The following is a 15,625-nucleotide window of genomic DNA, read 5'->3' as shown; positions in this document are numbered from 1 at the left end:
TTTTATTTATTTATTTATTTATTTTTAATGTACCCCCCCCCCCCACATGTCAAATTCAAAAGCAGAGACCAACAGCACCAGGTTGTGTCATTTCAATCCCTCCCAGCAGGGAATCTCGCGCTTCAATTCGCAACTCAAGTTTGCATTTTGGCGACTTTTAAGATGTCAACTAAAGTACATGCGGCCTTAGACACCAGCTTTCCTCTTTTTTTTAATTTTTGTTTTTATTTTCCTCCTAGCCTGATACCGTCTTATATTCTCTTTACTCCTTTGCACATCATAGAGCTCGGAGAGGTGGAGGGGGTGGGAAGTGCACCGGTCTCTCAAAGCAGCTGTCACTCCCGCTTCCTCGCAATGACGTGACAATCACAAAGAAGGTCAGGGGAGCTCGATGCAGCACCGGGAGTCCAGATGTCGCTCTAGGGGCCTTGGTCCAGGACGAGCGATTTACAACATGAGGTCCACCTTATACTCAGTCGGGCCTAAGTATGATCATCATATGGTAGATAATGTTTCCATTTTGTCCAGAATCTCATCAGATGATCCAGGTGCACCTCCGCTGTCGAATACGCGACTTTGGACACGAATTGACTCCTCCCACCCGACCGCCCTTCCCCGCCTCTCGCCCGCCTGCCTCTGCCTCCGCGCCAACCCCAATGTAGGTCACTCTCTGAGTTAACGCAGCCGCACAGTAAGAGGATTACACATGTCACCCGTAAGATGGCCGCCGTTGCAAATGACGACATAATCGTCATCCTATCCGTGCATTCGCCGCTTACCTCGATTGGATCTGTGGAAATGGAATTATGGGATACGATGAAGCACAACGGAGTCCGGCACACAAATACAATTTAGTTGGGAGTTTGTACGCAAAAAGTTATGTCGTGAAAATATGACATAAAGGAGTAGAAAAAAAGTACACCCCACCAAACTAATTTGAAAGATGACAAAAAAAAAAGGGTACAGTTTTTGGTTTGCACCTTGTTAAAAAAAAAAAAAGGGTACAGTTTTTGGTTTGCAACTTGTTGGCAATGAACAAGATATCATACGCCGGGTCCAATTTGAACACGATAGCTGTGCAAGCATTTTCCCCTCTGTTTCCATTTCTGAGAGAAACGAATTGATCGCAACAATGTCACGCATCAGTGCACCTTTCTTTGACCAAAAAAAAAAAAAAAAGACCTCATTCTCTTCGGTCACATTCATGCAAGTTGCCCCGTCGTGCAGATCGTGAGAAGCTTGTCACATGACGCTCCACTACGACTTTGGCACACTGAGCCTCTTGTCGGGTTGCGTACATCCAAATGAGAATGAGTCTTAAATCGTGTGTCAAACTCCCTGTACAAAACGCACAGAGAGCAGTCAGCAAAAAAGCGATGTTTGTTTTGTATTTATCCGCAGAGTCCCTCTAAGACCACGACCGCTTCGGAAAATTGGTGAGTCAGCGCAATCGGATGCGGCAGTTATTTCCATTTCTCTCACGCGTTCACTTATCGCTCGCCAGTGTAACGTGACAAATTCACTCTTGAGCTCGGCGACGTTCTTTAACCCCTTTTCATGCACCCTTGTAACGTGACAACATGATAAGCTGTCCACTGCAGTAAGCGCTGTCCCTGAAAGGGTTAATTGTGTTTTCCAGCAGGTTCACACCCTCCGTTAATGACCACGATTGGGAGACGGTGATGAATGGACAGGAGAGGGAGGAGCACCGATGATCCATGTTCCATTGTTGGGTAGGTTGAGTCACTCCTCCGATGCCTCGGTGTATTATTTGGGCCTTCTTATCTGGGTCAATATCACTCGAAACTTGTTGGCCAAACATCTGAACGCATAGCAGGACATTGGGAGTTTCCTGAAATGCCTTTCCTTCGTTTTATACCAACGCAATAGTTTTGCGATTGTCTCACAGTGTGTGTAGTTACTGTGTAATTACTGAGGTCGGACAGAAGTCAGAATATATAACAACTCCAGATCCAAACTTCAGAAACATTGGCTTAATTTTTTTTTTTTCTCAACCCTTTTGCCGAGAACCAGTGCACAAAGTGCACGCGGGCTGACAAATCTCTCAATGGGTCTCATTCCACGCCCGCAGAACAATAAAGGTCATGCTGGATCCTGGCTCGGGTCATTATGGGCTTCCCTGCCTTGAGACTCGTATACCCGAATGCACTGTCTACACTCCTTCCTCCGCGCTATTAGATTCAGCTCATCTGATTAGACTATTGTAAGATTGAAGGCAAGAGGGGGGAAGCCCGATGCATTTGAGAGGACAAGCGTGCCCTTCTCTTTAGTGGGGTCCGGTTGCCCCTTCAAATGGGCTTTCCTCGTCACGTGAAGCCGGGCGAAACAGCTTATAAAAAGGTTGTCAAAGGCTTATTTGCCGTCCACAGCCCACAATGGACCTCTTCCTGGATACTCATATGAAATAGATCTGACATCTTGTTAGTCAATTATTATGGGATGGCTCTTCCAGGGGAGAGTGAGACAAAACAGAAAATCAATAGGCTGCACTTGGCCACTGCGCAAGCCAGAGCCAGCCCGGTGACTGTTTGGTGAGTTCTAAAGCACCACTTGTGAGTTTCTTTTTGCTTTCTGTTGCGAGCGGAGGCCACAGCGCTTTGTCACAACACCTCACTAATATAAGGAGAAAGGGTGGCTGAGTGATTTCAGAGTGACAGTATAGCAAGACATTTGAGTGTAGCTGTAAAGTGAAAACAGCATGAAAAACTGGAGGAAAAAGTTATTCGTGGAGTTTCACAGTGTCCTGAGCTAAGGTAAATGTACCATGACGAGGTAAAGAAGAAAGCTCTACCTGTGCAGCCTGAATAACACCCCGAAGCAGCATGGATGAGCCTAAACTCCCCCAGATCCTGCCAAGCCATGAGAATTGTATGCAACCATTAACTTTTTTTCACATCATTTCCCTTTTCTCATCCTCCGGATTATTTCTGTGGTCACTATGACAAATCCATACTGCAGAGCTGCGGCCTGCTTTATGTCCAAATCAGTGGGGAAAAGGCACCAGGGTACTTCATGTTGTTATTATTAGGGGTGTGTATGACTCCAGTAAAACACGATTCGATCTGAAGCTTGGTTCTTGGGGTGGAATCAGATTCAAGGACGATTCGGTGTAATTACAATTTGATTTCACGTGGTAGAGCTCACCTAGAGACGTCGCGATTTGTTTCCTGTTTTTTATTTTACAATATAAATACACTGCAGAGCTGTAATAAGAATTTAATATAATATAGAAAATAATTTAATTTGGTACTGGTAACGGGCTCCGGACCGGTGGCTGGGGGACCACTATGAAGGGGGGGGGGGGCGTGCTCGATTAGAGCTTTATGCCTAGCAACGGCCCTGGTACCAATAGATCCAAATCAGACCCTCACAATTCAACTTAGTTGGAAACTTTCAAACTGTGAGATGATTTTCAAAAAAAAGCATTGCATATGCACGATTATGTCATGTCCTCTGTGCAATCAGAACATTATTTCTTCTCTCGGATGCCAAATGACTGTCAAAACGAATGCGTCTTTTCGTGAGTATTGCGTGCATCTAGCCGCACGTGCGGCCATTTTTTTAGTCATCTATCCGTCAGCCTTTGTGGTGTGTACGCTTGCAACTACGACACAGTCACCGCGTTTCAGCCCAGGGAGCAAAGAAAGAGACACATCCATCCGTGTCCCACAATTGGTGCCCGCGTGCCGCATAATGACAGCTGCTCACGCGACCTACCAACGCGCCCCTCCAACTCTTCACACGCGACAAACTGTCAATCTGATTCCCATTCAAAGGGAAGAATGAACCAAAACGAAGGCGGGCGGAAGCTGTTTCTTACCTTTAACGAGCGTGTGAGTTCGCAATCGCTCGCCAAAATGTCCCGGGTGGACACTAAAGACCCCCACTCAGTCTCAGTCCTGGTCCCGCAACAGACTGGCAAGAGAACGTGGTGCCAATCACACGTGTAAGCCCCGCCTATTGAATGGCGTCATACAAAACACGGGCCAATAGCAGCCGAGGTTCAACCTTCACTCAGTGGGCACTTTTTTTTTTTTTTTAAATCACCCTCTGGTTCATTCAATATTTGCGTTAAACGAACGAATAAGCAAGATTGTTTTACACAGTTAATAAGACCAAAGGTTTTAAAGCTAAAAGTGTTTACAGGGGAGCTTCGTGACTCTTGCCTTTCCATCACCTTCATCTCGTTGTCTCTGAAATAAATCCATTCATCCATTTTCAACACCGTTTATCCCGAACAGGGTCACGGGGAGTTTCTGGAGCCTATGCCAGTTGACTTCGGGCGGAAGCCAGACTACACCCTGAACTGGTCGCCATTAACACATATAGAGACAAACGACCATTCGCACCCACATTCACACCGTCGCTGAGTGGGAACCCACGCTGCCCGCACACTATTGCGGCGTGTGTACCATTAAACTATAAGCGACAGAAAATCATTAGCGCTTGCTAAATCGTGCCTCATTATCTTTAACCATGAACTGCAATCAGTCTTTTTTCAGCTGCACTACCTTGGGACAGTTTCTATTGGGCATTACGATGATGTAACAGCAGATAGTTGTATCCTAATTGATTGCGGGTACGATGATAGAAATGCCACACAAATTAAATGCTATTAAGTTTAAACAGTAGCAAAATTAGAACGTGTTTATTACGTACCTCCAGGCAGCATCTACCTCTGTGTGTGTGTGTGTGCGAATTTATTTTGATTTATTTTAATACATCTATCTATCTATCTATCTATCTATCTATCTATCTATCTATCTATCTATCTATCTATCTAGCCATCCATCTATCCAGCTATGTCTCTGTCTACCACTAGAGGGAGCCATACACCAAGTTTTCGCAACATTCATTGACACGGGTTTAACAAAATAACGGGAGCAAACACCAAAATAGATATTCTGTACAACTTTAAATTTGAATTGTGAAGTTTTGCACATCGTAGACTTGTGACCTAAATATTGTAAAGCCTTTTTAAGTCTTTATCAGTCTTGAAGAAATACATTGCCGAACAAACTGCTAATAATTTTGAAATACTGTACGTGAAAGGTTCTTGCAATTTCTTGAGCTTGCAATCGGACAGATAGACCAACACATATTTCAAATCATTACTCTTTAATTGCACAAACATACACTACAAATGACGTACCCTGTCCCCCAGTTTACTCGAGACATTCACAAATGATGACCGCGTGTATAATATTTACAATTTGATGGTACAAAGCAGCAGAAGGGTAGCAGACAGGCAAGGAGGAGGAATGTGACCCGGTCAGGGCGGTCCTTTTGGTGAACGTACGATGACATGATGTTTACACACGTGGAGGGCAGATTGACCCATGACCTCCTCACCACAATGATGGCTCGTATCTGGTAAGAAACACAGAGGTCAGCTTCCTTTGAAAATGAAATATTCTTCGACTGGAAAAAACATTAGGGCAGGGGGAGGGAACTCCGGTTCCTCAAGAGCCTCACCAGAGCTTGCCGATGACCTGATCGTTTGAATCAGGTGTGTTGAAGTAGAGAGAGATCTGAGACAGGTATGATATGGCTCTCGAGGAACTGGAGTTTGCTTACCCCTGAATTAGGGATACCCGCACAAAATCTTTTGAGACCAAGTAAAGAGCTTGGACTGGATTTTCATAGATCGTGCAGGGATACCTGTATCTAATGTTACCGGTGGGTGTATTTGTCTTACTGCACAACACACACCTTGACTGTGGAAGTGTGTCTGCGCTCTCCTTCAGTAACAGTTCTGAGACCAGTGTGTCCAATATCTCAGGATTGGACCTCTTGCCATACCTTGGGAGACCAAGAAACCGGAATGAGACGGAATCAAGCAAGGATTATAGGTGAGGACATTTTCATTTCATTTTTCTTCCTCGTGCCTCTTTTTTACTAACAAATGACCACACCAGGAGACAAAATGTGATTTCAACAGAAATATTCCCCCCCACCTTTTTTTCATTGTATGGATTTATATCATTTGTTCATGCAGATCGAAGCTTCAGTAAAACAGACCAACGCAGCATGTGCAGATTATTGCATCCCCGCAGGATATCATGACTCCTTGCCTGCTCCTCAAACGATAAGTGAACTTAACCCTTGCTGCCCGGAGAAGCAAATTATCAACACATCCACACAAGTGATGATGCACGCACACGCAATAGAAGAGATTTGTTCCCATTCGTCATAATATTGCAGTGATGCATGTTTGCAAAAGGGCAATCAATATATTTGCAACACCTCTCCGTGTGCACATTTTTTTTATCCGATATTTACCAGTTACCGTACAAAACTAAACGAGACAAATTAAAAACACAATTGGAAACGGTAATTGCAACTCTGCAGTGCTAAGACGACGTTCAGTCGCACTGATGAGCAGCAAATTACATCTGTCAGTCAGAACTATCGCTTGATTATAATTTTTGATGCGTTTTTTGCGTAAATAGGAGGTCCCGTAGAATGAATTACTTGTGGATACGGTTTCTTAAATTAACCACCATGCGCTCCATCCTAACCTCTGTCTTGTGATGAGGTTGATGTAGTGTCTCAAGGCTGAGTAGTACTTGGCCAGGTCCTCGGCAGGGGCGTCGTCGCCGGGGTTCTCTGGTTTCACCGGGTAGCCGTTTGTCAGAGTACCCAGGCACAGGAACGCCCACAGCACGAATGCCAGGGTCCCCACCAAACTGACAAAGTTAGAATGCATCTGAAGGAGTGGAAAGGAAACATGAGTGACAGTCAAACAACATCAACGGAAGACTCCTCGGGAAAGCTCTGGTGACTTTACGATTCGTAAACTCGGGTTAAAACGCCAAAAGGTCCGACTTTATCATCATCGCAATCCAGATCTAAGGAATATGATATCGGTATACTTACATTTTCCACTGTGCTCTTGAGGTGTCGGTGCGCAATGCTCATGCGTCTCTCCTCAGAGATCTGAAGTGCGCCTGGTGCGGACTGCGCTTTATATGCGCGCACCAGACGCGCGTCAGAGCTGCACGCGGCGCCGCTTTGCGCCACGCGAGCGTCACCGCCGATGCTGTCATTGCTGGAGTGTTTTCTTTCTCAAAACGTCTCAACTCATTAAAACAACCCAAAATAGTCAATAGTCTGTTTCCAGTACCCGGTGTGATATTTTGTTTTTGTTTTTTTGTCTCGGATTGAGCATGACGCACTACATAACCGATGCATGGATCCGGTTACTCACCCAATGTGTCCGCGGCACCGTGAAAAGATTGAATTGATCGAATCGATAGACACCTTAGGGTACTTTGGTCAAGATACAAATACCTCTTTAGTTTAGCATATTGCTAGTTGTGGTGTACGTTGTGGCCTGGGAATCTAATTTTACCTTTGGACATAATATACTTTCTGACAGGCCGGATTAGATGTGTGGAAAGCATGCGCACGTTTTAAAGGATGTGAAGATGCCGTCAATTCAGATGGCATGTACAATCACGTATTGCGTCATCCTCACGACAAGACCCGTATTCTACTGAGAGTCATAAAAGTGCCAATGATACACACTTCACATATGGCATCGCACCAAAAGTGCTCCTGATGGCGCCTGAGTAAGAAGAACATTTAAAAACCGCCTCATGAATGTTCTTCTTGAATCACTTTTCAATGTAATTTTCTTCCAGAGCTCCTCCCATCAGATGGAAGCAGCAACAGGCACAAAGGGCCTGCAGACGTGCGCATAATCCACCCCCCCCAAAAAAAAAGCCACTCTCAAGGGAGCACCCTTAATATGCACACCCAAATAGGTCTTAAATGAGTGTGTAACACCAAGCGCTTCATTTACCTCCCATTCATCATCCTTTTGTATGTCAGCTCCCCAGCCATATAATCTAGCAAATCATTGCCCTATCTTGCAAGGCTGCTCCTTAAGTTGCGCGGAGGATGCTGCGAGGGGCCTTTTGTGACACACAGGATGCTTTGCGAGAGATGAGGAATGAGACACAAGTGAGAGAACATGTCTCACAAAGTCGCAAACCCCAATCATGACGATTACCGGCAGGAATTAGACTTTGCGGGCCCTCTTCAGGAGATAGTCACATTCAGGAAGTCGCGTCAATGGGCTCCACACCTTTTTTTTTTTGTTTGTTTTTTTCTGGGACAACAGCTCGGATTTGAGTAAGTGTCAAAATGTGTACAAATGTAGCGGGATAAATTGAAAGGTCACCTGATGTTTGCCTAAATGTTGACGTGCACAACTCAGTCAACCTTAAAGTGAAATCGCTTCTTTGTGCCGGGTGCTATTGTAATATGGTGACAAAGCGCTGCTGTTATAATGAGCCACAGGAGTCATCGTGGCCCAAAGGTGGTTATACAATTATTTAATCGGTCCTGTCGGGCTTCTATTGAGGCATCATTCACAGTGAGCCAAGTGTTTGGCAGCTTCGAGGAAGTGATAACTAACCTGGACTTTGATGAATTAACTCACAGGATTCAATATATATTTTAACAGGGCGTCTTATTAGTTTAACCCTTTCAGGGACAGCGGTGACTACAATGGACAGCGCATCATGTTATCAGGTTAAAGATTATCATTATTGGTGCATGAAAAGGTTAAAGTCACGTATTTTGATGTCAGTGTGTTCGGCGCATCGGTCTCCCGATGGACGCCTCAACAGAAGGTCAAGCCATTGTAAGTGTCGCATTTGTTCGGCTCAGGTGCGATGTGCCGCCGTCCTCGGTGGAGGACACCTGTTGGATGACAGCTGCCTGGAAACTTACTGGGGTCCACGCGAGACAGCTTTCGGAAAAGGTCATCGTGTCGGGAGTAATGTCGGATTGACTGACAAGAGACCAAAAGATAAGCGGATTCAAATTATCCAAAGATACAAATATGTTGAAATTCCGAATTTGCTGTCATTTCCCGGAGCAAGTAGACAGTCTTTATCATTTTTTTGCATAAATGTCAACACAATTCCTATGAATAATTAGCAGCTGACGCAAGTATGTAGCATGGTGTGTCTGAACGCGTCGGATTTGATGGCGAAACTCAAAACAAAACACAAAGTACGTCTGATGAAATCCATTGTGAGCGCCTTGCTAGCCAAAAACAGAAAAGGTTTCATTGTCATTGACACCGTCCAAAAAAATCCTCAAATGGCATGTTAGAACCTTTCATTGATGTATTTGAAGCCAAGATGAGACCCCTAAAGTAGCTTTAATGATTCATGCGGTTCAACTTTAAAGTTCCCTTGAGTCGGGCTACAAACAGAACTTTCCATCCGCGGTTTTCAATCCGCCATCAAGTGTGTCCGAATAATGAAAGGGACGGCCAGGTTTCGTATAAATGTTCAGCAAGCGGAAGAGTGTGTCATGCTAACGTGTTTACGTACAGTTGCGCGTGAGGCATCAATCGAAATCGCAGTCACGCTTTTAGCTTAACGGCGAGAGCAGTTTATTCATTAGCTAGGCTACACATGCCCAATTTAATAAGACTGACCATACAAACGGCGCTTATAAAATTACGATTCGGCACTTATGCTAGGCTATCCCTCCATCACATTATTGCGCAGCTTCTTAAAAAGCCATTCCTCACGACCTCTTCTAGTTCCTCCTCCTCCTTGTCAACCGACACAGGAGGGAATTGAATCTCAGCCTCCATGAAGTCGCTGCACTGTCATGCACTGTCAATTCCCCACTGTTCTTCCCACAAAAGAGATGTTCACACATCTAATGTGTCAGCGCCATATGATTGTGAGCGTGTTTCTTCTTTTTTTTGTTCTTCTACAGAACACGCCGCACAGAAACAGACAATTCAAGTTTTACAATTGTAATTTTTGGAGAAAATAAAAGGCTGGGGGTAGCATTGTGGCGGGCTGACTTCTGATCAACCGATTTTAAGACTTTTGGGAATCGGGCTAGTTGGATGAAGGATTTCGTCTCAAAACCAAACTGCTTCATCTATTTATTGTAATTATTTTATTTATCGTTAACATCTTGAAATGGTGGACTGTGGTTCTGTGGACAACAATAGCCAGATACTGGACTGTAATAATACACCTTTAAAATTTGAGAAATCATGATCGTATGTGAATTATATTGCTTGCATGTAACCTATTTTGTCATTGTTTTGATCCTTTTTCTTATTTTTGGCGTGGTATCTGGGTCAGTATGATAATTGGTTGTTAACCAGCAACTGTCTGTCTGTGCTGAATGATGTTCCCCCTCTACAGTTGCATCCTTTTACGTATCCCATAACTGTCACAGGGGTAATTAAGTATTTCAATGCATGGTAATTGCCAATTTAATGTTCCGTGCTGCGTCTCCTGTTTTTTTTTTTTTTTTTTTTGGCTTGGTCTGTCAGTCAAGCTAGGTGTGGTTTCCATGGGGATCAGACAGGGCATGGTAGTGATGTCCTTCGGCCAAAAGTAAAATGCTGCCATCTCCTAAATGCGGTTGCTACGCAGAGGCAATTACCGGTACTTTGAATTGTATTTGTGCCACACTAATAATGTGTGGTGACAGGAATTATTTTGGGGGTTTCGACAGTTTCTCGTGTGGCGCCGCAACCCCGTTGCCCACCGGTCTGTGGATTAAAAAAAAAAAAAAAAGGGGGGGGGGTTAGCTTGTTTTTGTCAGTGGAGGAAAGTGAAGTGGAAATGTCTGATCAGAATATACAGAAAAAAAAAACATAAAAGGTATCGCGATGAGTCAGTTATAAGCTCATTTCACTTTTTTTTTTGGTATTCAGTTCACAATATTAACAAAGCTATGGGAACGTATTTTTGATAGCGTATTAGCTAATTCAGCATTTTTCATCACTCATTTTGCAACTCTAAAAAAAGCTATTGGAACATGTTTGATAGTAAACACAATTACTAACTCGCTCTTGGTTTAAAACGCCACGGAACATCATTTTGGGCCTCAGTACGATGCACGTAAATAAAAAGAGGCAAACTGACGTGTGCAGGCAACTACTTTTGGCTGTGCGAAGTTAGCAAAGCGTTTGTTTTTTTTTACATAATGTACGGCAGTAAAAATAGTACGTCATAATTGCCGACATTTCAATCTCTCAAGTTCTACTTTGACTTAAGTACAAGAGTGGATTGAAATAATAGAATTTCTTATTCGAGTGCACTGACGGTCATTGGAGATCCACACCGGATGTGTCAGCTTTCACATGGGATCCCTTCCACTCACTTCCCAAAGCACTTGGGCCATCGAGACCCAGGTGCACCCATGACGTTGTTCACACGCAACCTGAATTCCTTGCCCTCAGCACCACCTGAGATGCACCAGCCAGCATCCATCTGGATGCTGATCGAGTATGACCGCGACATTAGCGCAGTGGAAACGCTTTTTTTGAGGGGGGTTGAACAACCCCATTTAGAGCCCAGGAATACAATTTTTTTTTTTTTGTGGAAGTGAGCCACCAATCGAGCAAGCGAACTCGCCTCACTCTCCATTCGCGGTGCGGATTAAATCAGCAGGCGTCGCTTCTGATCTGCCATGAGGAATAGGATTAATCAATGGCAGACAATACATCTATGCGGGAAAAATTAAACACCGAACACGGGCACTGAAGTGCTGCTGTTATTTTTGGTGACATGTTGAGTGGGCGGATGTTAGATGTTAAAAACGAACCATAGGGGGGGAAAAAAAGACCCATATTGGGGGGCTTTGCTAGTAAACAAGCAACAAAAACAGTAGATCGTGCTGTTTAACGACTATTGGGAGTATAGTGCTTCGGGCTGCAAAATAATCCTGATTGCAATTTTTTTTTTCTTCAATATTGTATTTGCGATTGACCATGCGCAATCGATGAGTCTTTTCCAAGAAACTGTTAGCTTTATTAAACATATAAATATATTAAACATGTTTTGGACTTGGACTTGCAATCTTTTAAACTTTCACGACAACAGCTTCACAAAAATTCGACGTAAACACGAGTCTGGAAGTCCAAAATCAGATGCAAACAAATCTGGCTTTGTCACGTCAATTTCTTAAAGACGATAAATGAAGAAGAAAATAAATATTGCTGTATTATCACCGTTGTTCAGTCGATCAATATGAAATGGTTTGAATTTGAAGTTCACAGGTCAAGCTTGATTGTAGGGGTTCACTTGGCGGATTTCTGCGTCGGCAATGTGAATGTAAACGGTTGCCTGTCTCTTATGTGCTGCTCTGTGATTGACTGGGAACCAGTCCAGGGTGTAGTCAGGCCCCTCCCCCCTCCCCTCCGCCTCCCCATCAATTCTGCAGCGCTATAGAAAATGTATGGTTGGATGAGGTCAAGCTTATCAATTCTATTCTTTGGATTTATCAGCGCACACCGTGGATTTGAATTGCGCAAGCCTGTCGGCATCCCGCGGCAGTGCCTCGACCGAGGCGTCGCTGATAACGAATGTCTTGAACTTCAAAAAAAAAATCTCTATTCTGTCATCCCAAAGAGCATGTCGATGAATTCAGTCGCTGTCAACGTGTGATTTGTTCGGGTGGTTTGCTCGCGTGTCACTTCATCTCCGTCTAACTGATAACAATAAATGTTGATTGGATATGGCATATAATCATGATGATGGCTCGTGACAAGACTTTTTTTTTTTGATAATCACATTTTCGTGATTTATGTCCAGTCTGAACTGGCAACAGCATCCCCCTTTCATTTGGTCTTCTGTTTGCCGATACAACTCAACATCAGGAGATGCTTGTTTCATCCGTGACTGCCGTTCATCTTTACTCGCAGTCATCTTCGGACTCTTCAACTGAAAAATACAACACTCACAAAACGTTAGCGATATATGTATTGTAACGTTTTTACAGGTTATGATGCGCTTTAAGTTCAGCCTCAAACTTCACACGAAAGCCAAATATACTCTGTATTACTTTTTGGCAACCGTGTATATAATGTCCATTCAATGACGTATGATGGATCACTTTTTCTTCTTTATCTATTCCAATAGATTCAAGATGTGTGGGGGGGGGGGGAGAAAAATAAAAGCCTACTCACGCAATCCACTAGCTTCCAAAGCAATGTAACCATCCACCAAGGAGCTGAAGTCGGTCAGTCCGCCCATTGCAGCATAAGGGACATCTCCTCCCACGGGGCGACCTCGTGCCACCCTCTCGGACTTTGTCTCAACCTGACAGGTAAAAATCATTTCATTGATAATAGTGCGGGTGTTCTGTCTGTGAAATTCCGTATCTTTAAAAAATAAATAAATAAAATTAACAAATCGTGGTTGACCAGGGTCTGGTGATTATAGGTGGGCTGGCCACATCCACATGTGTACGGACTCCTGAACTCAGAACAGTCACCTGAAAAGGAAATGTTTTGTGATGTGTCTACACAAGTCTGTTAAATGGTGCTGCTCATTCATGCTCGGGAGCTTTTGACTCACACTTTCTGCACAAATGTCTGCCGCCTTCGGTGTGATCTTGAGGTAAATGTTTACACCCGCAGCGGACGGGTGCTGCGCCGATGTGGGGGAGATACTCATAAGCCGAACAAAGACATTTCTTCACCCGGCATGGGAGGAGTAAAGGTCTCTCCGAAGGAATGATCTCAAAATCCGTCTTATGTTGCTTGTATCTGCAAGACATGGGCCTTTTCGTCAACGACACCTGCACGGTCGAATAAATCAGTGACTAGATTATGGCACGAATAACATTTCATTTGACTGACTCTAAACTTCTGAATTGTTCAATAGAGGTGGATGGCTATGGGAATGCCATTTATATTTATGATTTGAGAGATGGTCAAATGAAGTTCATGTGTTAAGGTTCTAGTGCATTTTAGGTTCATCCCCTGTATCGCTGTGTAAATGCTAGAAAGAGGGAATGGCAAACACAGCTGGACCAGATAAAGATAAATTTTTTTAAATCAATGCGGCATAAATTCATAAGATAAAAAGCACCAAGGACAGAGCGCCGGAAAAGTAGAGCTCTACACACACAATACACAACTTGTTGTCACAAGGAACCAAACAAAGCCGCGAGATTAGACAAGACTCTTAGCACAGAGAGAGGCTGCCGGAAAAAAAAAAAAACCGAAAAGGACCTTGTTGATTGGCTGGCGCAGCAGGACGAGTTGACAAAACAAAATGAAACTAATGAGAGCAGTACGTGGGGTCCGCAGATGTACACTTGAGCGCAAAGTGTAATCCTGCGACCGCAACGGGATATTCATTCAACATTTGACACCTGAGAGATGGTTTATATGAAGAAAAAAAAAAAACAGGCCGTTACAGTACCTACAAACAAACATCATGCTGAACGTATACCTCTTTGACTGTGTCAATCCAGACTTATAATGACAATTGATCTGAATTGATCTCTATTGGATCCTGATCAGTGACTACAGTATGCAGTCAAATGGGAGAGTAAACAACTCTACACCACCTATGTGCGCAGAAGCACGGTGTCTCTGGACCGACGAGTCTGCACTCGATGCCTCCCGGTACACCAAAGCTCACATAGAGTCTATTTTTCACTCGTTGTGGCACCATTTTCCTCTTGTACTCCTTATATTGCTCAGGAGTAAACAGTCTGCCGCCGTCGTCATCACCCACAAGCCTGCAAGAGACAGCAATGAAAACCGTTGCTTTATTTCAACCCCCCCCCCCCTCCCCAAAAAGGGTAATTTAAGTCATGCCGTGTTCTTCAAGAGGATTAAGTAGGTCCTTGCCTATTTCTGCCCGTGTGATATCACCGTAGTGACGTAGGGTGTCATTTGTGCTAAAGATGACACAAATTATTAAGATTTGGCAGCTGCAGCTATGGAATTATTGAATCAACACATTCCGTTCTTGATTCAATCATGATTGCACAAAATCAAAATGCATCCTTCTGCTGAAGTCATTGAATCACATATAAGAAAAGTATAATTTGCTACTTTAATACTGAGATGGAGTGATTCAAACTCATCAAAGACATTCATGAGCCTCCGTATTTCTGTCGTATTAGAGAATGCGCATTAAATGCCATGTCCACATGAAACCGTTCTATTCAAGATATTTGATCCTCAAATCATACTTTCACAAAACAATTGGACTTCTTAATAGTAACAAATATGCAGCCTTTCGTCCAATACTAATTCAAATTAAAAAAATAATTTTAAAAATGTAATTTAAAAAGGGGTGTATTTACAACAACAAATGAATGAGTGAAACAAACCGTCTGTACTGGCAATAATCATCCACCGCTTTTAAGGCTGAACTATCCAAGAATTGAGAGTCCATTGGAAAAGGGGCGCCAATCGAAACTTGCCGATTGTTTATTTTTTTTAAAGAACAATGTACAGTGGATTAAATGTCCCACGATTGTTTTTCGCTGCCATGTTGCTATGGAAATGACCCAGGGGCCATCTAACAAAAAAAAACACCAAATTAATTTCACCGACTCAAGCTCATTTTACTCATTAAGTTAAAATCGAAATATTGTAACACGGAAATGTTTCTAACTCGTAATCGAGAGTTAAATGAGTGATTTCTCTGTCACTGTCCCCTTTTGTCATCCGCGGGTCAAACGAAAGGCAGTAACGACTACAAGTCCCACAATGCCTTGCGGTGACGCACAGCGAACCTTCAAGGGAACCGTGACGGTCAGCCCACTTGCGTGCAACATTTCCAGCTGTGCACTTTAGCCT

The 15,625-nt window shown here is 43.6% G+C and overlaps 2 protein-coding genes and 2 long non-coding RNA genes across 6 annotated transcripts in view; 2 read left to right on the top strand and 2 right to left on the bottom strand.

The window, feature by feature from the left end:
- Nucleotides 1–1,728, top strand: part of LOC109515247 (uncharacterized) — a 12,176-nt gene extending 10,448 nt beyond the window's left edge. For 2 of the 3 annotated variants that reach the window (XR_002168150.1, XR_002168151.1), the window contains exons 4-6: nucleotides 529–658; nucleotides 1,402–1,436; nucleotides 1,640–1,728. This is a non-coding gene — a long non-coding RNA (uncharacterized LOC109515247). The remainder of the gene's footprint in view (nucleotides 1–528; nucleotides 659–1,401; nucleotides 1,437–1,639) is intronic. The other variant, XR_002168152.1, reaches the window with a different exon arrangement.
- A 3,394-nt stretch (nucleotides 1,729–5,122) lies between these two features.
- npy (neuropeptide Y) lies at nucleotides 5,123–6,997 on the bottom strand. Its single transcript, XM_019868913.1, has 4 exons — nucleotides 6,901–6,997; nucleotides 6,543–6,730; nucleotides 5,734–5,823; nucleotides 5,123–5,391 (listed from the first exon to the last, which is right to left on the bottom strand). Exons 1-4 carry the CDS (start codon nucleotides 6,940–6,942, stop codon nucleotides 5,370–5,372), a joined length of 342 nt encoding a protein of 113 aa, XP_019724472.1. The 5' UTR covers nucleotides 6,943–6,997; the 3' UTR covers nucleotides 5,123–5,369.
- On the top strand, nucleotides 5,768–13,337 carry LOC109515252 (uncharacterized). The gene is made up of 4 exons (XR_002168154.1): nucleotides 5,768–5,873; nucleotides 6,020–6,166; nucleotides 12,942–13,128; nucleotides 13,229–13,337. It is a non-coding gene; the product is annotated as an uncharacterized LOC109515252 (long non-coding RNA).
- fam221a (family with sequence similarity 221 member A) lies at nucleotides 11,815–15,343 on the bottom strand. Its single transcript, XM_019868912.1, has 6 exons — nucleotides 15,154–15,343; nucleotides 14,380–14,553; nucleotides 13,380–13,570; nucleotides 13,226–13,296; nucleotides 12,989–13,121; nucleotides 11,815–12,743 (listed from the first exon to the last, which is right to left on the bottom strand). The coding sequence occupies exons 1-6, from the start codon at nucleotides 15,216–15,218 to the stop codon at nucleotides 12,715–12,717; spliced, it is 663 nt and encodes a 220-aa protein (XP_019724471.1). The 5' UTR covers nucleotides 15,219–15,343; the 3' UTR covers nucleotides 11,815–12,714.
- Between the last annotated feature and the right edge of the window lie 282 nt (nucleotides 15,344–15,625).

Source organism: Hippocampus comes, unplaced genomic scaffold (genome assembly GCF_001891065.2).
Source record: "Hippocampus comes isolate QL1 unplaced genomic scaffold, H_comes_QL1_v1.1 scaffold401, whole genome shotgun sequence".
NCBI lineage: Eukaryota > Metazoa > Chordata > Actinopteri > Syngnathiformes > Syngnathidae > Hippocampus > Hippocampus comes.
This window is presented reverse-complemented; position numbering and strand designations above follow the sequence as displayed.